The sequence below is a fragment of the Myotis yumanensis genome, unplaced genomic scaffold (assembly GCF_028538775.1).
Source record: "Myotis yumanensis isolate MYYU_CA2020_CCGP unplaced genomic scaffold, mMyoYum1.0.hap1 SCAF_13, whole genome shotgun sequence".
Classification (NCBI taxonomy): domain Eukaryota; kingdom Metazoa; phylum Chordata; class Mammalia; order Chiroptera; family Vespertilionidae; genus Myotis; species Myotis yumanensis.
The window spans coordinates 56,146,885-56,173,142 of NW_027223764.1; the positions used below are offsets into that span (position 1 = coordinate 56,146,885).

At 53.5% G+C, this 26,258-nt stretch overlaps 1 protein-coding gene across 1 annotated transcript in view; it reads left to right on the forward strand.

The window, feature by feature from the left end:
* Positions 1-200: 200 nt before the first annotated feature.
* DRGX (dorsal root ganglia homeobox) overlaps positions 201-26,258 on the forward strand; it is a 26,234-nt gene continuing 176 nt past the window's right edge. The window contains exons 1-6 of the mRNA XM_070431976.1: positions 201-234; positions 4,416-4,513; positions 5,401-5,502; positions 8,390-8,568; positions 8,649-8,761; positions 26,169-26,258. The exon at positions 26,169-26,258 is cut by the window's right edge and continues 176 nt beyond it. Coding sequence (XP_070288077.1) covers positions 201-234; positions 4,416-4,513; positions 5,401-5,502; positions 8,390-8,568; positions 8,649-8,761; positions 26,169-26,258 — 616 coding nt within the window. The remainder of the gene's footprint in view (positions 235-4,415; positions 4,514-5,400; positions 5,503-8,389; positions 8,569-8,648; positions 8,762-26,168) is intronic.

Sequence of the window (26,258 nt, forward strand, 5' to 3'; positions counted from 1 at the left end):
CCCCTTCACGCCCAGAGAGGGCTGAGGGCGTGGGAGGGCGTTTTCCCGGAGTGGAGCTCGCGGTGCCTCCAGGCCGGGCCCCGGCCAGGCCGAGGGAGACTGACTACTGCTGTTTGCTTTGCAGCCCGGCCGAAGCTAGGCGCCCCGCGGGCCCCGCCGCCACCCTCCGATCCCGGCATCCACAAGCTCCGCCGTCGGCGATGTTTTATTTCCACTGCCCGCCGCAGCTTGAGGGTGAGTAAGCGGCCGGGTCGCTCCGAAAAGCCTGCGGCCCCAACAGGACCCCGGCGATGGTGGGGCCGGAGGGTGGTTGGGTCCCCGCCCCGCCAGGGGTGCGGCTGGACGGTGGGTAGGGGCGCCGCCCCTGCCTCCCTCCCGGTACCCCGCTCCAGCCTCTCGCCCCGTCGCCACCTGCCTCCCACCTCTCTCCCCGCCGGAGCTGGGCGGCCTCGGGCTCTGCCGCAGGAACCAGCAGGGTCCTCCCAGCACAGATGCCCGTGTCACGCCTCTAATCGCTCCCCTCCCCGCCCCCAGCCCAGGGGCCGCATCAATCTTTCACGGTATTTTGCAAACATCCCGAAAACCCAAGGTGGACTGGGGAGTTGGTTCGAATTGTCCTGGGTCAGACCACGAGTCAGAACAACCTTTGCAGGCTGCTCGCACCGGCACCGGCACCGGCACCACCACCAGCACTGCACCTGGCAATATTGCTGCGGGCGGTGGCCAGGGTTTGTTCCCGGCCACCTTGGCCTTTCAGAGCCGGCTGGCCCTGACCACCGAGGGCCCGGGGGCCCGAGGGCCCTGGCCTGGGCTCATCGCGGTGACTCACTGGATTTCTGACCTCAAATCAACCACTGCTCACTCCCAGGGGCAGCCCCATGGCCAGGATTTGGGTCTTTGAGGGTCTCCAGGATTTAGAAAAAATTCCACATTAGGATCCCTGTGGTGGTCTCTGCACTGAATTGTTAGGTGGGGGTACCTGTGAAGGGACAGCTAGGCTCTCAGGTGCCCCCCGGGTGGGGAGGGGGGTCTCCAGGAGCGGGTCCTCCACACAAGGGGGATTAGCATGTGCCAGGCAAAGGCAGAGCCACACACTCCGGCCCTTTAATATGGCCCGGGCAGAGCAGTGGTCTCAGCCCTGGGGCATTAGGACTTTTCTAACTGTGGGAGTAACACCAGTACTTGGCTTTGGCAACCTACTCCTTTGATTTATTTGTGGGGTGAAGACTTTTGGAGGCCAAGAAATCAGGGAGGCTGGGGCAGGACAGAGGTGTGAGACACTGAGACATCAAAGGAGGCTGGTCCACCTTGCCCTGGTTACCTGGAGCAGTGGCTGAGCTCCGCTGGCCAACCGCACAAGGACTTCAGAAGTTTATGTTTCCCAAGGAAGCTTTGGAGAGTTCAGTAGGATTTTCTCGAGGCGGCTAACGAGGACCAGTGGTTAAGCCCTGCCGGCTTGGTCAGCATTTCTAAGAGGGAAAGGCCGACACTTACCTGCATTTCACCTCGTCTTACCTCCGAGGACCCACGGTGATCGGCTTTATGAGAAGGTTGGAGAGGTACAGCCCCTTACATCAGACCTCAGGGCTGGAGGGAGACCCTCTGGATATGTGGTGGACACATCGTCCCTGTACTTCTGAACCTTGGGTCTGGACTGATTGATGCCCAGTGGCCCACCCTTCTGGTCAAAGTGAGGAAGGCTGAGGTTTGGGCAGGTGGTGGGCCGTGTGGGGGACACACAGGGAAGCCCTGCCGGCAGGGGCAGGGCGGGCTGCAGAAGCCACTCGCGGAGAGTTCTCGCCCAGCTGGTCATGAGGTCCAGCCCCGGCCGCACTGAGCTGCTCACTGCTGTCCGCTATGCCCAGTGAGCTCCCCTCTCACCCACACCCAGGCACAGGCTGTCTTGATGCTGATTCTATTCAGAAGCAAAGGAGGTCCTTCAGGGCCTTTTGTTTTATCTCTGCAGACGTTCCTAAGCCAGTTTTGCAGGAAGGACTAGCATTGCTGGAGAAGGTGATCTGCTGCAGCTGGAAAGGCTGAGAATAGAATTTGGATATGACATCTCATTATAGCCTGTCAGCTTTTTAATTTTAATTTTTTTGTTAATCTGGAGAGGCATAAAGTAGAAAGCACAGCATGGTTCAGAACCACACTTCTCAGATCACTTTTTGTGGTGTTAAATTAAAAAGTACTCCATATAGCTGCTTAGGAAATTAAAATAGAAACCTAAGTGAAAAGTGAAATTCTCTTTCACTCCTTTTTTTTTTCTTCCCCCGAAAAGCACTTCTTATTGCTGGTTTCTTGTCATTCCTCCAGGAAAAGCAGGCTTTTACCATCATTTATATATTTTTCTCTCTGTGTGTTACACATTGTTTGTACTGAAATCATACTACCAAGTCATTCAGGACTTTGCTTTTTTCATTGCATAATATATGTTTGGAAGATTTTTTCCATGTTGCTGTATCCTGATCTCCTGGCTTATTTTAAAGAGCCGTGTAGTATTCCACCAGATGCCGTGCAGAATTGTCTCCTGATGGGAACAGTGTTTGTTTCCAGGTGATGTTTATTACCATGTTGCCAGGGACATTCTTCTCTCTTTATATTGCCACGCTGTATATAAATATATACACAGATTAAATGTCTGTACGTGCACTTACATTTTTGACAAAAATGGTCATTACCCTCTCACAAGGCTACACCAGTAGATGCTGCTACAAATAGGTGAATGGCGGGCACGTTTCAGTACACTCCTATCAAGATACCCCTGATGTTTTTTGCCAAAAAACATGGTGGAAATAATAGTTAATGGCTCTGTTTTGTTAAATTGTCAACAAGATTTAACATTTTTCATAAAATTATTGACCATTCTTCTTATTTTTAAGTAAAAAGCTCTTCTCATATTTCCTCTTTTCTATTGGGTTGTCAATCTTTGTTCTTATTAATTTGATGAGGCGTCAGCCTTTTGTAAGATTCAGTTGGACGCGCAGTGTTTCATTAAGGTATTATGTGCGCCCGAGGTGAGCCAGTGGGGACCAGCGGGAGCGAATCAGGAGACCGAGGCCGATGGTGATGGAGACCCTCAGAGGCCGTCCCACCCTCCCCAGCGAGGCCCTTGTTCCACAGGAAGCAGTGTGCTATTCCGCAGAGTACCGGAGTTCGACTGCCGCGAGGCTGCTCTTTAAGCTTCTAATGAACTGGAGCGAAATATTTGTGACTAGGGTTTTGAAGAAGAATGCAGTTTGGACAAGAAGAAGGGGGGAGAATGTTTCAGCAGAGAGTGGGGTATTATGGCAAAAAATGTGGCCCTGGAGAGCGGAATAATAAGTAGGAGGGACTCCCTTTAGTAGATGGAGTTTTCTAAAACCTAAAGGATCTTGCTTTTTTGGGACTGAGGTCCTTCTGAGGGATGTTGTCCGGGCATTGTGGCTCACCGGCTGCTAATGCCGGACGCACAGCGATTCTGAGCCCAGAGCCCATGGCAGGTACAGCATTCACTGGCTAATGGGAACTTGCTCATTTGTTTTCCTAAGGAGCCATTGTGGACTGTCAAGTAAATGGTGCACATTTGGAAAATGATCTGAATGCACATTTGGGGCTAAAGTCTGTTCTGGCTTTATAGACGCTTTGGAGGCTGCTGGGAGGACAGTGGAAAGATGCCCTTCTTTTCAGGGAAGCAGAAGCAGCGGGCCCTTTCTGAGCCTGGCGAGAGGGTGGGTGCCCTCTGAGCGTGGCCCTGTGTAAGTCTGCTTGGAATTCAGAACAGCCACTACTGGGGCAGATTCTTGATACTGACATCTATATAACAGATCCGTTACAGTGCTGACGAGCTGTGACCAACGATAATTAATATTCATCTGTAAACTTCTTACCTCGTCGTGTCCTGAAGTTCTAGGAGAAAAGTGCTGTGAAAAGCTCTTGGTGTTTTCCTTTCCTTCTCCATCCCCAGCCTTTAACCCTTGTTGTTTGTAGAAATACAGGCAAGTAGACTAACAGGTGAGCAAAGGGAAGCAGCAGCGTCTATGCAAGGCTCTGAGGCGGGGAGTGAGGTGCGTTGGACAGAGTGCAGCTGGGAGCTGGGAGCTGGAAGGTGGATGAAGCCTCCACCTCAAGCCAGTGGCCCTTGCTTGAGACCCGAATTTCTCGACGGGAGAACTTGGCTGTCTTGGGAAGTAAGGTCGCCTTCTGCCCCATGAAATAGGCATAGTTGGGGCTAAAGTCATAAGTTATTGGGAGAGACAGAGCACAAGAGAGTGGAAAAGAAGGGGTTTAGTAAGAGGAGCAGAGAAAGACACTTTGGGGCAGTCAGAGCTCTGTCCGGAGGGGACGGGTTGTTGCCTTTGAATGAGCCTGTGTAGCCAGCGGATGGTGCGAAGACTGGGGCCACCTGCTCAAGCTGATCCCTTTGCTCCCAGCAGGCACTGCGCCCTTTGGCAACCACCCTCCCGGAGATTTTGACGATGGGTTCCTGCGCAGAAAACAGCGCCGGAACCGGACAACCTTCACGCTTCAGCAGGTAATGACGGTGTCTTCCGCAAGGTAGCTGTCTCCTGCCTGCGGAAAAATCAGAGTCTTAGCTGCTCTCCTTTGTCCTTTAGAGTAAGGCCAACTGATCATGTTAACTGGATCCTTCTGTTTTCTCAAACAACTTATGTGTCAAGGAACCTGTTTCCGGGAGAGGGCAGAGGACTTAGATTATGATCCCAGATAAAGTGAAGAGGCAGTACTGATTGCACCCATTCGCCCGGGGCTGATAGTTTGGGGAGCATTTTAACATCAGCAATGTCATTTGAACCTTGAGAAGGCAGGAAGGACATTCTTGTCCTTGGGTCGGTAGATGAGAAGGCTGGAACCTAAGAAGTTGGCGGATCTGTAGAAGGTATTGTTGCCCTAAATGGAAGGGCTACAGTTGCAACCCTGATATTGTGTTGCCTGGCCCTGGCCCTGCTCTTAGACCTGCTCAACTTCTGGAGCAAACTGGAGCCAGGAAGTGCTCACCCCCTCACCGGCCGTTTCCCTGGGACTGGCCGGGAGCAGCTGCAGGTGGTTCTGCTCCTACACCCTGAGTGGAGGCTGTGCGGATTGCTCTCAGTCACAAGGCCACCCTCCCATTTGATTCTTCTGAACATATTGAAATACAAACGCATATAAATACTCGCACTTCTCTTCTTACTTCTACTTCTTGGGGGAGCATTGAGGTTGTGAGCAAGACTTAGCTCCTAAGTTATCAGTGGTTGAAATTTTAATTCTGTGGGATCTCTTCAAACAGCTCTTTCCCCCTCTTCTTTGCCGATTTGATCTGTGAAACAGCTTCCTCACCACGGTTAGCAAATGTGAACTATGCTCTGCTTCCTCTCACCTAGCCACAACCTCTCATCAGTAAATAGTCCTTCCTTTTACCAGCTGGAAGCTCTGGAGGCAGTTTTCGCCCAGACGCACTACCCCGATGTATTCACCAGAGAAGAGCTGGCCATGAAAATAAACCTCACAGAAGCCAGAGTGCAGGTGAGCCTTCTGTTCAATTATTTAACTCCCTAATATTAAAACTGGCAAACTTTTTTTTTGACATCATGACTGCAGAGTGCACATTTGGCCAAAGAAAGCAAATGAAGACTATCTGTCATTTTCATGATGCACTTTAATAACATCAACATAATGTGGAATATTAGATTAGGTTGATTAATCGGTCATTCATAATTAACTAGTGATAATGTTCTACACTAATTTGTCCGCGTCTCTAAGGTACTAAATTACATCAATGCACATCCATTTCCTTGCTTTGGAAAAAAAAAAAAAGAGCTGAGATGCTATTCTCAAAGCAGCTCTGACCACTCTGGGCGAAGGCCGGTCAATTGCAGAGAACTGTGTTTTCAGATGGGAACAAGGTTAGGATCTGCTTTCCAGAAATTGCATTATGGCCAACTTTTCCCCGGCGCGTGGACTCTTTTAGGGAAGTGAATCCGAAGAACGTGTGCAATTTAAAAATCTTTAGAGGGCGGCAGCGAAAGGGCTGCTGAGAGACGAGCGTGGCCTGCAGTGACCGGCTCAAAGCAGGCTTTCTTTTTAGAAGCCACACGGCGGTCACGTTTAAGTGCACAGACCCGCCGAGCCCAGCAGATGTGCCCGCGCACAGGGGGGCACGCTCACAGCGCTGCCTCTCCAGGCCAGCTAGTCTTTGAACACAATTATATATTCATTTTATTTATGGGGTTTCCTCCATGCTGTTTTTGTTCTTTTTTTTATGTAGGGGCTTGGGGTTAAGACTATGCAAAGATCTAATTGTAGGAAATATAATAGTTTGCTTTCGGTTCCCCTGGGTCATGTTAGTATCTCTTAAAAACCAATGGCTGAAGAGAGATAATGGAATTCTGAGCAGTAAATTGGGGGTTGTAAACAAATTATTTCCCCTATAATCAGATTATGTGATCCTGATTATTAAATCTGAACATGAATCATTGGTCATATGTGGGCAAATTAAACTGATTATTATTTGGAAATGAAAATCTCCTTTGGCCAGGATGCAGTGTCTCCTTTCTTTTTCTAATGCCAGCTTGCCAATAGCTGCCTAAAGACCGCACTGCAAATTGAGATAAATGACACAATTATTGAGCATTCAGAAGTGGAAGATCATAACTTCTCCCTGAAAGGTGCAAGGGTGAGATAGGGGTGGTGACAATTAATGCTGGGAATTGTTGTTGAGGCTGTTGTTGGCTATTATGCAAACAGACAATGGCTGGGAAGCATTTGTTTCTGAGCTTGGAGTGGGGACACGGGCTCCAGGCCTCGGCGGCGGGAAGGGAGATGTGTTTACATTTACACTGCTTGCTCATTCAAATATGATTAATGTTCTATAAAGCAGGGTCTTAATCGAAGCTGATGTTGTCAAACAATAACTAAATAGGGAAATAAACGACTCCATCATGCTCTTTCCTCAGAAGCAGGCGAACTGTCAGTGCAAAGTCATTAAAATATGATAATGAAAAATAGCTCAATTAAATGTTGTCATAGCTGTGACCTTCATTCAATTAAGACCCAAGAAAGTGTCTGCATTTTGCTTTGCATTTAACTGCCCTAAATTTAGAATATAGATAAAATCATTATTCAACGGTTGCTGATATGTGCAATTAAAAGCCAACTAGATTTAAAAAGAGAGAAAGCAAGACCGATAAAGGAGGATGAAATTCGGAGGCGGAGTGGGCTGGCAGGGCTCAGCCTCGGGACCCAGGGCCAGGCTGCCGGCAGGGGGAGAGGACGCCCTGGGAATAGGAGGGAGGTCTACCAAGCCTTGTTTTTGAAGCCAGGAATTGTCTCCTAGGAGAAGGGACAGGATTTGCAGGAAGGAGGAAAGAGCAGGAGGGTTTCACTGACCTCTGGGAACACGTTGGCTGGGGCTGCCTGCTGCCATGAGGCGCTCCTGCACATGCAGCCTTGGTTTCCAAGGCTTCAAGGATTCCACACCCGCCTCTAAGGAGGTCCTTAGAGCAGGCGAATCATTATTCGCTGCCTCCCAGCCTGAGGACGGCAGAGATGGTAACACCAGCTAATGCTGACCCAGTGCTGGGTCGCTCTGCGCCAGGTACTGAGCCCAGTGTTTTGTGCATCTGTTGTCTCCTGTAACGCTGGGGTGGCCACTATTATTACCCCGATCTGGATCGTGGCCCCTGGCCACGCCACTGGGTTTCGAGTTGCGGATCTGCCGCTTACCCCCTGAATGACCTTGAGCAAGCTAGCGGACCTCTGTGCTTAGTGTTCTCATCTGTGAGGTGGAGGCGGTGGGACTGCCTCCCTCATAGACTGCGGTGGACTCTGGACAAGATGCCGGGCTCAGAGTTCTAAACCAGAAGGGACTCAGAGTCAGCGTGTCCAGTGGGTGCACTGGGCCGCTGCTCACGCACTTGTCATGATGTGCAAGAGGCGATTTCAGGGATCATCACACGTGTGAGGCCAGACACGCAGGCGCTCAGGGCAACCTGCTGGAGTGCGAGTGGGTATATTTGAGGAGAAAACCCCAGACAGTGCTTTAAAATAGCTTCATGAGAACCCACCCCTCCAGGAGATAATTTCACGTCAAACAAATGTACATACTCACATACATTCGGAATTTCCACAAAACACCTCACCTTTATGCTGGGCAAAGCATTTGGATACTTTCTGTGATTTCACACTCTTTAAGGGATGCTCGTCATGCCCTCTGCACGGACCTTCTGACCGTTGTAGGTCTGCGGCTGCAGTTCAGGGGCGCTGCTTTGGCCGATGATCTTGAGGTGAGGGGAGTGCGCCTCGCATGCCTGCTGCCGCAGGTGGGCCCGGAGTGCTGGGCACGGCGGCCAGGCGTTGGGCTCGCGCCTGACCTTCTGCCTCGGCTGAGTGTGCTTTTCCATCGGGGATTTAGGTTTGGTTCCAGAACCGAAGGGCGAAATGGAGGAAAACAGAGAGAGGGTCCTCCGACCAGGAGCCAGGAGCCAAGGAGTCCATGGCAGAGGTGACATCACCGCCAGTGAGAAATGCCAATTCCCCACCCCCTGGGGACCAGGCCCGGAGCAAGAAGGAGGCTCTGGAGGCCCAGCAGAGGTGAGGCTGGCGGGACCCCTGGGCCTGGGGGCTGGTGGGCGCATGGGGCTGGGAGCTCATTGATTTTCTTTCTCTGCCAGCCTGGGGCGAACTGTGGCTCCCACAGGACCTTTCTTTCCCTCCTGCCTGCCGGGGACCCTGCTGAACACGGCCACGTACGCCCAGGCCCTGTCCCATGTTGCGTCCCTGAAAGGTGAGTGTGGCTCTGCTGGCTGGGAGCCTGGTGACGGTCGAACCACCTGCTTTCTCCCGAGCTCATGCTTGCGCCTGGGCTGGTCCAGCTCCCGCTCTCCTGTCAGTCACGGCAGGGTCTGTTTCCACACGCCACTCGTTTGTGTGCCACGGGGCCTGGGACTAGGTGGCTGTCTCAGGATCACTGTGTCTGAGGGGGGCTTGTTTCAAAGTGAGTGCTCTGTGCTCATGGATTCTCCTGGTCACATCCTAGGCGGGGCCTGGGAGGGACAATCATCCCAGCTTACAGGCCCTCTGCGTCCATCCGTCCTTCCATCCATCCGTCCGTGGAGCCTGCCACCTGCTGCCCCAGGAACTCCAGCTGGCTGAGGCTCTCACTGTCAGATTTGCTGTCTTATCAGTGGCTGCTGTTGTCTGAGGATGGAAGCCACTCGGGATGTTCTGTCAGGTCCAGAGAGAGGAACCCTTGTGGGCTGTCCCTCGGGGATTTCTGGGCATCCCCTGCTGGATGAGCGGGCCCCAAGCCTCCTCCTCCTGCAGTGGGTCAGGCTGCTGTGCGCCAGGAGCAGGGCTGGGCCCAGAGAGGGTGGGGGTCCATGTTGGTGTTCCCCCGAGGCCTCGCCTGTCACAGGGGTCTGGGAGGTGGGGTTGCTTCCTGGTTATCAGGGTGGGACAGCCTCCCCCCCCCCACCCCCCACCCAGGTGTCCCCAGCTGGTTCTTTGTTAGACTCTGGGGGAGGTAGGAGGGCGTGATGGAGCCTCCCTGGAGTGTCCTGAAGGGAGAGGAAGGCATTCTGGGATAGGGATCATCACGTGCAAAGATGCCGGCGGGAGGGAGGTGTGTTGGGGAGGAAAACCAGGCTTTTCTGGAGAATGACTGGCATGGAGGGTGCCCATGGGAGAGTGTCCAGGGATGGGAGGTGCCTGGCAGGGGCCTGAGCTCAAAGGCCCAAATGCCACGCTCCTGGGTTTGGACTTTCCACTGTCGGAGGTGGAGCCTCAAAGTCTGGAGCCACTTCTGGGCGGTCAGGGAGCTGGGCACGAGGGGCTGAGGCTCAGCGCCACCAGCTCGGGCCTCGCACCCCCTAGTGCTTCCTGCAGCGACTGTGACTGGTACTGGGAGGCCGCATAGAGCCCCACAAGCGCGTCCTTGGGACACATCCACAGGACACTGGGCTGACAGGGCGCCACAGAGGCGGAGTCAGGCCCGAGGGAGGTTACCAGGGGGACTTGGTATCAGCCGGAAGTCTGGAGTTTTATTAGAGCATTTCTATCTTTCGCATGTTGCCTCCAAGTCTTTGGGGCCAAACCTGTACACCCTGGGTCGGACCGGCCTGCGGCCGCCGTTCTCAGGGTTTCTCCCGCCTACACCCCTCTCTGCTTTCTGCTTCCTTCTCCCGAATGTCCTCCCACATAGGTAGCTCCACCTCAGCTCCTCCTGGGCCTGCCCCCAGCGATGTCCCTGCCTGGCCCACCCTGACTCTCTCAGCACGTGGCCACTCCAGGTGGCTCCCTGAGCAGTGGCCTGGCCTTTGGCGGCTAAGCCCTGTGGGGAGGGAGGAAAGCGAGCATTTACTGCAAACGGCTTCTGTGCTCGTCCAGCCGTGTGATCTTGTATTCAGTTCTGCCTTCGTAGGGGGTGCTGTGAGGACCATCAGCGAGGGCCTGGGGGCACAGGTGGCTCTGGGAGCATGGCTGCTGCTTGTTGGTGCTGCATTCAGCAAGGCCGACCCCGGGTGGCCTCCGGAAGGGCTGCTCGGAGCGGGGAGTCCCGGGGCTGCCTCTGGGCTGCTGCTCAGCACGGTCCGAGTCAGGCCCGGCCCCGGCAGGCCCTGGAGATGAGCCTGGGGACCCAGCCTCCACCTCGGCCTTGGGGAGAAGTGTGTACCTGCCAGTCAGGTTCGAAGCATCCCTGCGGTTACTGCTCAGTGGTTTTGGGGATCTGGCGTTTAGGCTCTGGGCACTGTGTGACAGATGTGAGGTCCCTGCCCAGGACGTGCTGAGAGCCTCCGGGAGTGTCTGCGGGCAGCTGGGCATCACCCAGGTGCAGTGCTCAGAGGTGCTGTGAGCAGTGACCGTGAGGCCGCTGGGTCCTGTAGCGTTTTATAGGAACTCAAATTCACTTGCCTAGAAATTATGTGGCCTTGAATGGGCTCTGGAAAGAGGGGTGCCTTTGGAATACTGGCTGTCAGCTCCTGAGCAGGCAGGCGGCTCGGTGCTGCTGCTGCCCGGGGCCCTGGCCTCTGGAGCTGCTGCATGGTGATGCCAAGCCCTGCCTTCCCCCGCGAGTGGGGCGGGGGCGGGGGGGGGGGGGGGGGCGTGGGCGGGCAGGCTGGGCCCTGTCAGCTCAGCTCCTGACCTCGGCCCAGAGCGTGCCAGGGACTAGGCTCTGCCTTTTAGTGTTTAGGTCTCGGGGGAAAGTGGCCCAAAGCAGTCAGCAGCGAGGAACTCCGGATCATGGTTTCTTACAAATTAGAGAGACTGATTTTGATCCCTTGAAGATACCTGTTGAGAGCAGGGGCCTGAGGTTTGGCAGCATCTGGAGAGCTGGGGAAACCAAGATGGGCCTGGGAATTGCCCTGTACTTGGACAATCTGCCCAGCTTAGAAATGCCCAGCACATGCCACAGCTCCACTCGGCGGCTTCGCCTCACGCCGGTGGGCAAAGGCAGAGACGTGGCCCGGTACTGCGACTGCGTGCGGGGCTGTGCTCTGTCTGTGATGCAGTGTGCAGTCTCCGTGCCGGGTGTGGCCGTCTGTGTGCCAACGCAGGTGTCTGCATAGGTCAGCAGGCTGCTGGGGCAACAGAGAAGGGCAGGGGGTGGGGTTGGCACTCTTGATGAACAGGAGGCCATGGCCCTTCTGGGGTGGCTGGTCAAGCAGAGTGTGCCCCCATGGTGGGGGGTGGGGGGTGGAGGGTGGCAGACTAGCCTCCATGCTCTGCTGCACAGGCTCCCAGATGGGCATCAGGCTGCCCCATCAGGAAGTGGGCAGCTGCTACGTCAGGCCAGGAATCCGCCTACTGGGACAGAGCGGGGCAACAGAAAGCCAGGCATTTGTGGGGCTTCCTCCTTCAATCACCCTTTCATCATCAGGCGGCCCACCAGCAGTGGTCAGGCAAGGACTGGGTGGCCTCCTGTGTGACTCCTCCTTCATTCTCTAGCCACGTACACCTGCGTAAGGTACTGGCTCCTCCACCTCTGCTTCCCCTTCTGATCATCACGGGCCTGGACTCCGAGGGCGGAGCGAGGAGCAGGAGTGAGAACACCTAGGGCAGGTGTGGCACTGGGCGGTGCTCCCTGAGCACGCAGCCAGCTTCCTCCGCTCCCACTCACCTTCACCGGACCTGCTGACATGTCTGCTTCTCCCGGACGCTGCCCGTTTCTCTGAACCTCATTGCAGCGGACACCCACCTTTTTCTTAAGCCCCATTGTTCCAACGTTTGGCAGTGGTGGGCGTTCCTTCCCGCCCCGGTGGGACTCCTGGCCAGGCACCATCCTCTCCCTGGCTTTCCAGGGCTGTGCACTCGGGATGGATGGGAGGACTCGCCTGGCCAGGGTGCAGCTAGTGTGCTCCGTGATGGGTGTGCCATGGAGACTCACGTAAAAGGCAGCGGGACCTGTCCTAAGCCGGGAGGGTTTGCATGACAATAATGGGGTCCAGACAGAAAGCCTCAGCAACGCAAAGAATTTCCCCGACTGACTTAATGGCCAGCCTGTGTTCACCATTCATTCATGCAGAGGAGGTTATTAATGGCCAGGGGAGGTGCTGGGGTTTGTTCAGGGGAAGTGCTGGCCACAGGATGGCGGTGTGTGGGGGCGGGAGAGCCACAGGCAGCGAGGCCCGCTTCCCCTGCACTTAGTCCAGCGCCTGGAACCTGGGATTCGGAGAGCTGGGTGTGAGGTGGGTGGACACTAATTGCACTGCTAGGGGAGAGGTCTCAGAGCTCAGTCTGCGCTCACATGCAGAGTCACCGCCCCTCTCTGGAGCTGGGCGGAGGCCTCGCCATGGACTTTCCCAAAGCAGAGCAGGCAGGAGGGGGTGGCAGCCTGCTGGGCCCGTCGGGCATGTGGGGGCACCCAGTCCCTGGTGTGGCTCCCTGGAGTTAGGCCTGAGGTAACAGCAGCAGCAGAGCAAGGGACTAAGGCCTGACCCCTCCTCCTCCTCTCTCCCTCCCCATCCTGGGCAGGGGAGGCGGCTCCAGCTGTCCCAAATGAGGCTGGGCTGGGAGAAGCCTGGAGGCACTTGGCGTTCTGGCCACACCTGCCCTACATGGCTGAGCTCGGCCTTCCAGGCCTTGGAGGCTGAGGGACTGAGGGATGTGTGTGGACAAGGGTTTGGCCATGGCCTTCCTGAGAGCAAGGCCTCTTCGTTAGCCAAGAACATGCCCTCCCTTTGTGACGTTGGCCTTGGCCTCTAGGCCTGGGTAACCTGTCTGGGTTCTGAGACTGCAAGGGCTTTACTGGCCAATCAGCATTCACCCTCCACGGCTAGCCTCTGCTGGGCCCTGAAAGCACTCCACACCCCTATTCCTCTCTAATTACATTCCCTTTGTGTTGTGATTTTGTAAAAACGCAATTTGTAAAAATTGTTGTGTTGTGAAATATAATAATCATTAGAATCATTTCATAGAACACGATTAAGGAAGGATTAGCGAATGAACGATTTTAAGCACTTATGTAACCACCCTCAGGGACTTTGCCTGTACCCCAAAACCCCTGAGTCCCTGCACCCCTTTCTACTCATATCACCTTCCTTCCCCCAAATAAAACCTTTTGTTGACTTTTATGGTAATAGAGCTTTGCCAACCTCCTAAGCAGGCTTTCTGAAACACTGTTGTTTAGTCTTGACATATTACATATGTAATCTATAATAATAAAAGGGTAATATACTAATTAGACCAGATGTCTTCCAGACGTCATTCCGGATGTCCTTCCTGACGAAGCCAGGGCCAGCCCAAGGGAAGCCAGCCGGGGTCCTGGGTGCCTGCCGGCGGCCGGAGGAAGGAAGCCCAGGTCCCTGGTACCAGTGGGAAGCCGGTTCTGGCAGCTGGGGGATGGAAGGCCTACTCTTGTACGAATTTTTGTGCATCAGGCCTCTAGTATGTATATAATATACATACAATATACAGTATGTATATTTCATGTCTGGCCTCTTTGGGTCAGCACATGGTTGGGAGATTTGTCTATATAATTAGGGTTAGTTATAGATTCTTTATGACATTCTATGTACAAGATCGGATTTCTCTGAAGACAGAGTGTTCCCTTCCCAGTGTTTTCCTTCTTGTCTGTGCCTGCCGGAACCTCTAGGACAGTGTTGAATGACAGTGGTGGTCACAGTCATCTTGGCTTTATTCCATGTTTTATAACAATCTTATTGAGATATAATTCACATAACATACAATTCGTCCATTAACGTGTATAACTCAGTGAATTTTGGTACATCTGTGAGCTGTGCAGTGGTCACTCCGATCAGCTCCAGAGCGTTTTCATTTCCCCGTGCTGCTGGCAGTCCCTCCCTGACCAGGCAGCACAGTCTGTGTGTCTCTGTAGATTGTGGACATTTTGCATGAATGGAATCATACAGTATGTGGTCTTTGTGACCAACTCTTACCTTCTTCTTGATCTCCTGGGAGAATTCTCAGGGTTTCGCAATTGTGTTAATTTTTTTAGATACCTGGTATCAACTGAAGATATTTTCTTCTTGCCCGAGTCTTCTAAAAGTCTTTGTTTATTATTTTTTTAAAAAATCGTGAACATGAATGGATGTTGAATTTTATCAAATCCTTTTCTGCTGCTGCTTAGAGGATCACGTGGGTTTTCTTTCTCAAAATATTAATACAGTAAATTACATGGATTAATTTTTTACATGTTAAACCAGCTGTGAATTCTTGGAATAAACCTAATTAGATGTGACAAGTTACCATTTTCATAGCTAGTTGGATTTTGGTTGGCTAATATTTTGTTTAAGGTTTTTGCATCTGTGGTCATGAGGAAATTGTGATATATATATATTTTAAAAGTCTCCATTCCAGGTTTCGGTATTGCTTTCCTTTACCCTAAAACGTAATGTGAAGCAGCAGCAGACCTGCCCAGCTGGCTTGTTATCTCTTCTGACATGAGGACTGACTGTGTTCGGCCGGGCAGTTGTGCTGCTGCTTTGCCCGGGGTCTCATGAAGGTGGAGGTGCAGTCAGATGGCGGCTGGGACTGGTACCTATGAGATGGAATTGCTTCTGTGTCTGGTGCCTTGGCAGGGATGCTGGGAGGCTGGGAGCCCTCTCTCCCCACACGACAGGCCTATGGGGAGGGGCTTCCAGAGTGTAAGAGCAGAAGGTGCCAGGCCTCCTTAAGGCTCACACTCAGACCTGTGCTTCTTCTCCTGCATTTTGTTGATTAAATCGATCACAGAATCAGCCCAGGCTCAAGTGGAGGGGACTGCACATGGGTGTGAGTACTGGGAGATGGTCCATGGAAGGCCCTCTTTGGAGACTAACGGGCACACGTATTAAGGATACCCTGGCTCCATGACATGAATCTAGTACATGTGGTTGAACCTACCTTACCTCGCAATCCTGACTCTAAAGTACTTTCAGGGAACTGGCAATGTCTGACTCACCTCTGCCCCCAACACAGAGTTTGGTACAGAGTAAAAGGTGGTGGGATTTGGGGAAAGAAGGAAGGAAGGTCATGCTGCTGTGGCCTGGGAGACTGGCCTCACTTAGGAGATTCTAAGTCTAGTACCCTGGCTCTGGACCACTGGCCACCTCCTGGACCCCAGAACTACTGGGACCTCCTGTTCCTCCGGACGCTCACTGAGAACCTCACTTTGCCAGACTCTGAATCAGAGGCTGAGCATCTGGTAGTAAATGAGACACAACCTTACCCTAAGGGGCTTGCAGGCTGGAGATGGGCGTGGAGAGACAAATAGATCAACAAAGAAGTCCATGTCATGTGGCACAGTCACCTGCTCTTGTAGAGGCCAAGGAGCACACGCAGGCTGCGGGGGAGCCCCTGGGAGGAGGAACGCTTTGTCTGTGGGAATGAGGAAGGCTTTCCCATGGAGGTGCTTGAGTTGGGCTTCAAGGAAGTGCAGGCCTTGTCCAGTGGGCACGGCACTCTGGGCAGAGGGAAGAGCATGAGCAAAGGCATGAGGCTGGCAGGGCTGGTAGGCTGAGGAAGGTTGGATGGAGCCATGGTCCTGGGAGAGGAGCGTGGCGTGGTCTCAGGTCGGCCCAGGCTCTGGAGTCAGGCCAGCCACGGCCCAAGCCTTCTTCTTGCTATAGGTTCAACTTCAGGCAGACCCAGTCTCCTTGTCTGTGACATGAGGATCATGATGACCTTCCCGGAAGTACCTGTGGTCGGTGGAGTATGTATGGGCCTGGCACATCCTAGGGTCCAGTAGGTGTTGGCGATGTTGGTAGGACTGTGGCGAGGCCCAGAGCTCACTAGGGACCTGTTCAGGCTCAGGTTTACAAGGAAAGCAGCTGGGTCAGCCCTAGCCCCTCCCAGCCTGGCTGATGTCAGGAGGACTTGGGTGGAGACTGAAGAGCCTTAAGGAATCTCCTCGATGAGTAACCCCTGCTTTTCCTGGATCCAGTGGGGGTCACTGAGGCCCGGAGAAGGGAACAGGACTTCCCAGGTCACACTGTGTGTCTGTCAGAGGTAGGACAAGTCAGGGCCCCCGGTGTCCCGCCCTGTAGCCCCCTCACCCTGTATTGATTCTGTTCCTTTTACAGGCACCTGCTGTCATTCTCTGGCTTTGAAAACTGCAGCTCACTTTCCAGAAGTCATTTCCTATGGGTGCTGATGGGTTTGCCCTTCCTGTTAATCAATGGGGCCTGGAGTGCAGGGAGCTGAGTGGAGGCTCTGGCCTGTGCCCAGGGGCGGGAGAAGCTGCCTGCCCATCCAGAGTCTGGCTGCTGCTGGAAGGAGTGGGCAGTGCTACCTGGCGCTGCCTTGCTTGGGACGCATGTCCCTGCTGCTCCTGGGGCTGTGCCCGCGTCCTTGGATCTGGGTCATTGTCTGTTTGCCCTTCGGAGACATCCAAGCTGAAATGGGAGCCTGGCGCTGGCCCCGAGACTATCACAGACAAGGGAATGGCTGGTGAGCCCACTCCTGTCAAGGAGTTTGCTGAGCAATGAGCAGGTGGGGGACAGTGGGTGTAGAGTGACACCTGGAATAGAGACAGGGCGGGGCTTAGCTCAAGTCACCAGACTAACCTGAACAAATTAACCAGGGAGTTTTGGCGTTAAGCAGACTGGGTAACTTTGTAAGGACTACAATTTTCCTTACCGTGGGGTATTGGGGAAGCTTAGAACCTGGGAAAGGGCCCTTTGAGGAAGTAAAATATGCCAACTTTCCCTCGCTTTCTAGTGTTTATTCTGCACCAAGCAGGACGTTTTAGTTTTGGGGTCAGGAGTGTAGGGTGAGGATGGGCAAAGGGCACTTACAGAAAGTTTGGGAGGTGAGGTGGGCACAAAATAAACTCATGGAAAAAGGGCAATAAAAACATCCACAGAGACAGCAGTGCTTCAGGGGTTCCATGGTAGAAGCCGTCTAGGTGTGAATTTGACCTTGTTGTGGTTTGATTATTGGCGAGCACACTTAGCCACAGCATCTAAAAATCTATGCTTAAATACTATAGGCTGTTGTACCAACATTCCCATTCAAATGCTCCTTGTGGGCTATAAATAACTGGTATTATCACTCACCAAATGTTTATTTGTTTGTTTGTTTTACTATAAAGTAAAAACGTGAGCTGCAGAATCTGTGGTACACATCCCGTAAGCCCACACACCTGCTTCCTTGCTCAGTTCTGTCCCCTTAGCCTGGACGCTCAGCTGGAAGCCAGGGTGCGGGACCCGCCGTGACCAGGCCGGCAGCCCACGGGCCCCTGTGTGAGGACGTGCCATCGGCAGAGACGAGACAGAACTAACTTAATTTTTTTTCTGTCAGTCTCTGTAGTAGATCAATTAAACGCCAAGGAGATCAAATATTTCAGACTGTATTTATTACATTAAGTATTTATGTTCAGGCCAAGCCTTTAAAGCATGATGTCATAGAGGAATGTAGGCTGATTGGATCAATTCAGCAGGATTTGCTGTAGCTTAATGGAAATCTAATTGTATGTTTTAATTTAGTGTCCAGGAGGTATTGTGTTCTCCAAACAAAACAGCGCTCAGGCTGCAGGCAGTGGCCAGTGGTGGCTCTCAGGACCTTGGTGAGGGCAGGTGGTGGGGGCTGGAGGGAGGTGTGGCCTTTGGAGGTGCCACCAGCTGTGGGCTGGTTGCATCCCAGGCAAACGGACTCACTGGCTTTGAACCCACAGAATGGGAAGGGGGCCGGATGTTGCTGGTGGATTTTGCATGGTGAGCCGGCCAACAACCCTAGCGGAGGCGGAGGCCACTCCAGGCATGGAGGCTCAGACCGTCCTCAGGCCCTGCGGACTCCTCGGGAGCGTGTCTGTCCCATCATCCGAAGGAAAGGAGACGGGACCACCAGTCGCAGAAAGGACACCATTTAAATGAGGGTAATATCTGGTTAGTTTAGAAAGAGTGGAAAATACAATAAAACAAAGGAAAGTATAAATATCATTCATAACCTAGTACTCAGAACCAACCACTAGGAATATTTGGTATGGGTACATTTGTTTTCTTCCCATTTATCTCTAATAAATTTATTTATTTTATAACTTATTTGGAAATTCTAAAATTTAAATTAAAAAGTTGAAATTTATAAATATTTTCTATTTCTAAATAAATTTATATATGTACAAATACACCTATGATCCCCTATGGATATGGTACATGGCCATACATATATGTATACCCATATATACTGTGTGTATGTGTATTATGTATTCATGGGTATGTATGTATGTACACATGTATACATGTACCCAAAGGGGGTCATATTAACTTACTGTTCCTGAACCTGCTTTTTAAACTTAATATTTTATTTTTTTCATGGCACTAAATATCCTCCTAGAATGTAACGTTGTCATAGCTTCAGTGTGCCCTTTACCTGTGACTACTGCTTGGCTGTCAGGTTACTCTGTTGTTGCTATGTGCCACCCTGGGAATTTTCTTTGTAGCTAATTTAAATTTTAGTTCATCCATGATTATAGCTTTTTTATTGCTTAAAACAACAGCAGCAGCAGCAACAACATTCTACAGCCCGGAATCTGGAAATCTAGTAACTAAAAGGTGGAACTTAGAGTTTGCTTGGCTCAATCCTCAAGAGTCTGTTGGCAGAGTAAGTTATTCTCCTTTTGGGTCAGACAGGACGGGCTCACCCAGGACCCGTGGAGCCGGGGAGCAGGTGGGGGCTGTGCTGGCACCCGGGAGGCGCGGTGCTGGGGACACGCTCAGTCCGGTTGCGCCTTGAGGCAGGTCTCACGGCTCAGCCTGTAGGTCCTCGGGGGCGGGTAGAGGACGCTCAGAACATGAGTTCTTCAGCTGATCGTGGAAACGAATTGGTAATTGGAACACACTGTGAATTGTGACTTAGACTTGCCCTTTACTTGGCATGGGTTATGGAAATAATAACTGTTGGAGGACATAGTACCGGTGCTTTGTAGGATTTCTCTCAGGTGAGGAAGCCAGGCTGGGACAGATGGAGAGCAGCCCAGGACTGTTAGCGGTGGGGCCAGCAGCCAAAGTTCACACCCGTTCCTTCCGCCTCAGCTCTTGGGTCCCATTCGGCATGTCTATAGGCTTTGATAAGGGCGACCTGGTTTTGGAGTCAACAGTTTCTAAAGCAGCGGTTCTCAACCTGTGGGTTGAGACCCCTTTGGGGGTTGATCGACCCTTTCACAGGGGTCGCCTAAGACCATCGGAAAACACATATATAATTACATATTGTTCTTGTGATTAATCACTATGCTTTAATTATGTTCAATTTGTAACAATGAAATTGGGGGTCACCACAACATGAGGAACTGGATTAAAGGGTTGCGGCACTAGGAAGGTTGAGAACCACTGTTCTAAAGTGTCTTCGTCACCTCCCTGATGTAATAAAAGAGAGCCCGAGCCCCTCTTTGGGCTGACTCTGTCCCATCGCTGACAGCTGCAGAGGGGCGGGGGGGAGGGGGGTCTCAAGGCCCCTCCAAACATCACCTCTGTGACGCTCCTGCTGTGGCCAGCCGTGACCTCAGGCCGTCCTTCAGGGCACTGCTTGCTTGCCTTCTACTGAATGGGCCCGGGTTACTGTGCATTTTGAGCTTCTTGGCTGTTGTATAACAATGTCAATAAACATTGTCTATTTGCTCAATGTTGCCCATCAGTATGTCTGCCATTGGCAGCCACATTGCTCTCTAGTTTGTGGCAGTCTCCTCAATCAGGCGACATGTTGGTACCGTGAAATTATGGAGAAAACAAGAGTTAGTTTTATAAAGATCTTACTTGTGGAAATACTTTTTTTCTTTGTTAAGAAATGGTTACAGGAGTTAATAGAGATGCTGGTTGTTGGACACTTTATATGTGACTGTAATCACTGAAATTCTGAAAACATGAGTTAAAGTTGAAGAAAATTCAGCTTTGTAATTCACATCGCATTGTAAAACTCATTGTTTTGTTGTTGAAAGAGATTTATAAACTTGTCCACTGTAGCCCATACTGTGCACAGTTTCTCTACAACATCTGTCAGGGGGCCCTCGGGGAATCATGACCAGAACCATCTCTCCCAGAGAGCCCGCTTCCCATGCATGGCATGCTGATGGCAAATAAAAGAAACCCTCTTACTCTCACTTCTGTCTTTGCTTCTATTCCACCCTCCACACCTAGAGTTCGAAGCAGTTACCTCATATCCACTGTGCCCGGGGTCACTCAGCTAAATTGTCCCACTTCTTTCACGTCTCATCTCTCTTCCTCCCTTCTTCCCTCTCCCCGCCCACTTTCTAGACTGATGGTCTGACTATGACATAGGGGAGAAGGACTTTATTCTCCTTTTTTTTCTATAGGTTCTGCCTCTGTTAAGGTAACCCGCAGCCATATAGTGTCACAATGAGCTCACTGTGAAGGCATATTGACCACATGCTCTCCTGCTGAGCCACGCTCCCCTGTACAGTTGGGTTGTTGGCAGAGATCACAGACTTCACAGCTTTCTTGATAAATATTGCATTCGAGTTGTCTCCTTGTTTGCCTTTGGTCTTGTCTGTTGTGCAGACGGCCTCCCTCGGTCTTGCTGTCTACATTCTGATCTGCACACCTGTGTTCTCACCCAGGGAAGGGCAGGCCGAAGGGCAGGTGACTCCCACGGCTCATTTTCAGCATTCTGCCATGTGACTGTTCACCTGTGAGCACCGGCCCCTGTGTGGACACTTGAGTTACTGGTCAGATTTGGGGTGTAGATGAGGAAAGAGGGCACCTGTGAGGGGCTTTAGGCAAGGAATTTGGTTGGCCTGCGTGGGTCTGCTGCCCTGCTGTAGAAACGCCTACCCAGCAGTCGGTGCGGACTCTTGGGACAGAGGCTGGGCTCCCGGGATGTGTGTAAATCGGCGATGCTCCCTTAGGCAAAGCCGCGAAGGTCGACCAGGTGGAGGGTGTCAGCCCGTGGAGCTGAGGCGGTCTGTCGGGGTGAAGGACATTCAAGGTCTTCACCCATGGAGGAGCCATAAAGGGGTCTTCACAGCCTTGGGTGCTCCTCCTCTTTCTGATAACCTTGACGTGTACTCTCTTTTGGTTCAGGTTTAAGAATTTATTTTATTTTGTTTTAGTTTTAATTGTGGTAAAATACATATAAGATGAAGCTTACCATCTTAACCAGTTCTAAGTGTACAGTTCAAAAGCGTTAAGTACATTCCTATTGCTGTGCAACCATCACCAGCCTCCATCTCCAGACCTTTGTCATCTTCCCAAACCGAGACCCTCCCCATCAGACCAGAGCTCCCACTGCCCCTCTGGCCCCCTCCCCGCAGCCTTCTCTACTTCCTGGCTCTATGACCCGCCTACTCTCGGCAGCGCCTGGAAGTGGAATCACACAGAACTTGACATTTGCAGCCTGGCTTAGTTCACTCAGCACAGTGTTCTTGAAGTTCATCCATGTTGCAACAGGCGATAGGATTTCCTTTTTCTATGGCCTCATCATACCGTGTTGTCTGGTCAGCGCTGACAGTTTGACCAGTTTCCCAGAGTCCTTGGGTTCCTCTGGTCCTCAGTTTCCCCATCTGTTCAGTGTGGGGGTGAGCTAGATGGTGTGCTCGGGCTCCTCTCTCCCGCAGCCGCAGTTCTGTGAGCGAGTTTCCTGCCCGGAATCTGGGCTCTGCAGGCCAGTAGTGCGGTTATTGGTGGCTTCTGTGGTGTGTGACCTAGCGGGCAGGCTGTGGGCCAGGGAAGGAGCCCCTGTCTTGTCCAGGTGGCACTTGATCCTGCAGGTGACACAGTCATTGAGTCTCAGACCATGTCACTCCCCCTTTGATGCTTACATTGGAGCAAGAGTCAGCCTCAGACAAGCTGAGCGGCCGCTCCTGGGCGGCCTGACTGGGGCCGGATGCCCAGGGCGGAGCCTGAAGACAGCGGCCTCCCAGGTCCCCCACAGCCCACGCCCAGGAAGCTCCCTGTGACCTCAGCACGCACCAAGCTCAGAGCTCCGGCTCCCAGCCCTCGGCAGCCCCTTCTCATATGTGCGGACGGCAGCTAACTCCAATCTTCCTTCTTTTTAACATTCAGTTAAAATTAAAGCCATGTTTCTGAAATTAAAAGAAGTTCACATTCATTGTAGGAAAATGAGAAAAATTCTACACAGAAACAGAGGAGAACATCTCCAGTATTCCTACTGCCAAGCGGGCTCACTCTCTTCATAGTTCGGTGTCTCCACATGTGTGCTCCCCAGTGGGGGGAGATGTGGAGGGAAGGCAGCTTCCTTCCCAGTCACCCCCCATGCGGGGGGTGGGGGGGTCAGCCTGGGCTGTGGCTCTGGCACTGTTCCCAGCAGAGCCTGCAGCGCCCTGTGGGGCTGTGCCCGGCAGTGTGGCTCCCTGTGTGAGAGCCGCTAGGAGTGGAACAGTCAGGCCTGGGGACTGACTCAGGGCAATTCTGTGTTTCCGGCTGTGGCTGGAAAGGCCGCAGGCTGAGGCCCACCAGGGGTGCTGGCTTCGGGCAGGCTCTCAGCATTCCCTTAGATGTGGAGCTTGTGGTTTGTGTTGATATCTGCTGCAGGCTGTGTGGCCCATTGGTCAAACAGAGGCAGGAAGTGACCGCTGCCTCTTCTCCTCCTGTGACACTAAGGGAAAGGCCATGGTCCTGGTCCCCACTGTGCGAACCTGGCGGTGACGGGGCCTCAGTCCTTACCCAGAGGCCGGGGCTGAGCAATGCCCACCCCTAGGGCAGCCAGAGTGGTGGTGAAGGCAGCAGTGGGTCTGGTAAGGATGCGCCTGCTTCTGCCCGAGCAGGCGTGGGAAGGAAGAGACAGGGCCCACAGGTGCTTGAAGGGAGAGACGTGCCCGGCCTGGCCCAGGAAGCCTGTCCCGAGAAAGGGGGCGGGATGACCAGTGGCTGCTATGCCGTGGCCATGGCCGTGGCCATGGCTGTGATGCCCAGGCTGCCTCCTGAAGGCCGATCCCACCAGGGGGCCCTGGGGCCAGGCCCCCTCCCTGCCGCCTTCCCCCCCTTCCACAAACACTTCCCTGGGACTGACCCACTGTGCTGGGTGCTGGGGACAGAGCAGTGAATGAGACAGCAAGGGACTGGCTCCCTTGGGAGCCTGCAGTCTCAGGGGTGTGGCGGGAGACAGACAGCAAACAGGTCCTGCAGCATTGGCAGTGCACCTGCCCTGAGGCCGTCTGTGAAGATGGAGGCAGGGGCTCTGAAGCAGCATAACCAGGAGCTCTGAGGAGGCGGCTGGAATGCAGCCCCAGGGAGCCCTGAGGCGAGCCTTCCAGGGTGGAGGCAGCCTCAGTCCCAGGCCGCACCTGCAGGAGGCCCATGGGAGGTGGGGGGACTGTGTCCTCTTTTGAGACGGGGACTCAGTGGTGAAGGCCAGGCCTCTGCCTGGTGTGAGGTCCAGCTCTGCCCCTTAGTATTTAACCTCAGTCTCCTCATCTGTAAAAGGGGCTCACGACAGAGCCTACGCCCTGGGGCGGTTCGGAGGCTGTGGTGCCCGGGGCGGGTCGGCTCTGGTCCCACAGCTCTCTGGGAGAGCTCTGCTGCACCTGCGTGTGGGCCTCTGCCCGGAGGCCTGCGGCACCTGGGGGGATGCGGAGGGCGGTGGTGCCCGTCACACGAGGGTTGGAAGGCCATACGGGGTTTCGATGAGTTCAACAAGTATGGGTTTTGGTCCAAAGCACTCTTTTTGCAATGCTGCTTTTCCCAAAGCCGGTGAGTATGTTCACAAAGGGCTGAGGGGCCGGTGGGGCAGGAGTGGGGCGGCTGGCTTTGCTGCCCGCCCCCAGGCCTCAGGCCCAGGGACAGGCACTGAATCCCAGTGTCCTTGGCAGGGCCGCGGTGGGCCATCCCCTCTCCTGGTGAGGTCTGGCTCCGCAGCCCTTCCCCGCTGGCCGCAGGCCGAGGCTGCTTCAGCTCGCTGCTCCTGCAGGACCACAATGGGGGCCACCATTCAACCTATCCAAGGGGCTCGTAAAGTCCCTCAAATCATGTCATGTTGGCAGCTAAGTCTACCCACCCCATCTGGATGCAAGGTCTGTGCACCCCCGGCCTCCCCACCTGCCCGTGCTGGGCCCTGGCAGCCCACGGGCATCCCTCAAGGAGGGGGAGGTACCAGCACTCCGAGCACTGCTCAGCTCTCCTCTTGGAACTCAGATGGCCGATAGGACCATGGCCAGACGCTCCATATCCAACCCCCCGCCCCCGCCCCCCCCACAACACCTTCCTCTCTGTTTGTCCCCATTTTGGAAATGGCACATTCATTCATTCATTCATTCATATGCTCAGGCCCAAACGTAGGTGTCATCTATGACTCCCGTTCCATTACCCTTCTGGCAGTCCATGAGCAACTGGCTCAGGCTCTTACCTTTGGCAAAATCCTGGATCCGGCCCCTCCCGCCACCTCCCCACCCGCTGGGACTGCAGGGCTGCAGCAGCCTCCCCCACCCCTGGTGCCGATAAGGTCGAGTCTCTCTCATCAAACCACCCAGGCACCCATCTGCCACCCCCTTTAGCTGCAGCCTCTGGCTTTAGTCACTCCAAGCACCCTGAGACTTCTGTCCCCATGCCTGGCGGCTGTCCTGCTCTCCCTACTAGCTGTCAGGCTCTGCACAGGCACACACTATCTCTCCGACTCGCGCACTCAGGTCTCTGCCAAGTACTGTGTTCCGTTCACGTAGCCACAGCACTCACCACCCTCCTCGGCATCAGAGACGCGGCCTCTGCATGTCCCTCCCCACCAGAGGTGTGCCAGGTGCCTGTGGGCAGTCACTGAATAAAGGCAAGGCCGGGGATGACCAACGGAGAGAGGGCTCCTCCCAAGGAGTGTGCAGAGGGCTGGGCAGGGCCGGTGGGCAGGTGGGGTAGGGCCGGTGGGCAGGTTGGGCCGGGCAATGGCTCTGAAACCCCATCCCCACAGGGGCCTGTGCTGAGTGCTGGCCAAACTGGTTCCTTCCAAGGTCCTCAGCCTCAGTCCACAGCGCCCTGAGCGTCTCACACTCTCAGGATGTTCTTGGGCAGAAGAAATGCCCAATGGTTCTGCTCATAACTGGTTAGGCCCAACTCAGTATTTATGTCCCAACAACTTAGTAGCCACTGGGTGAGTAGTTCTTATAAATTAAGAGAAAAGTAATATATATATATATTTTTCATTTGTAAACAGCTACCCTGATTTCTGATGGGGTGTGAGCCCAGCGGGCTCTGTGGCTTCTGTGACCTTGGAGTCACACTGGAGGCCACACCCCCTCTTATGTTCCACATGGATTTTTGCGTGGTGCTTGCAAAACAGAGCCACATTCAGCTTCACGAAAATGTGATGTCCTTGAGAGGAGTCGGCGTGCTCGGGCTAAGGCTCCTCTTGGTGGAGCCTGTGTGGCATCCGGCAGACGTGACTGAGTTTCCCCGACTTCCACACTTAAAGTCTCACCGCAGGCCCCTGGAGTTCTTATGGTGTTTTGCATGCAGTTTGGGGATTGTGGACTCATATCATTAGGCCCTATGATGACCCTGTGAGGTAGGTATCCTTCCATTTTATAGAAGTAGAAGTTAAGGCTCAGAGAAGCCAAGATACCGGCCTCAGGCACACGGGTGATTGGTGAGGGCACTGGGACTGGCCAGGTCTCTGACGTTCTGACAATCCCTGGGCCTACCCGCTGGATCTCTTGAGTTGTGCAGCTTCGGGGGCCGGAGCATTTGTGACCTCGCCCTTGAGTGTCCAGAACCACAGTATGAATCAGCCCTTTGCTCCCACCGCAGGTCCTGGGAGACAATACGGACAATGATGGCAGCTCTTGTGCTTCCTCTTTCCAGGGGGCCCGCTGTGTTCTTGCTGTGTCCCAGACCCCATGGGGCTCTCCTTCCTCCCTCCCTACGGCTGCCAGAGTAACCGCACGGCCAGTG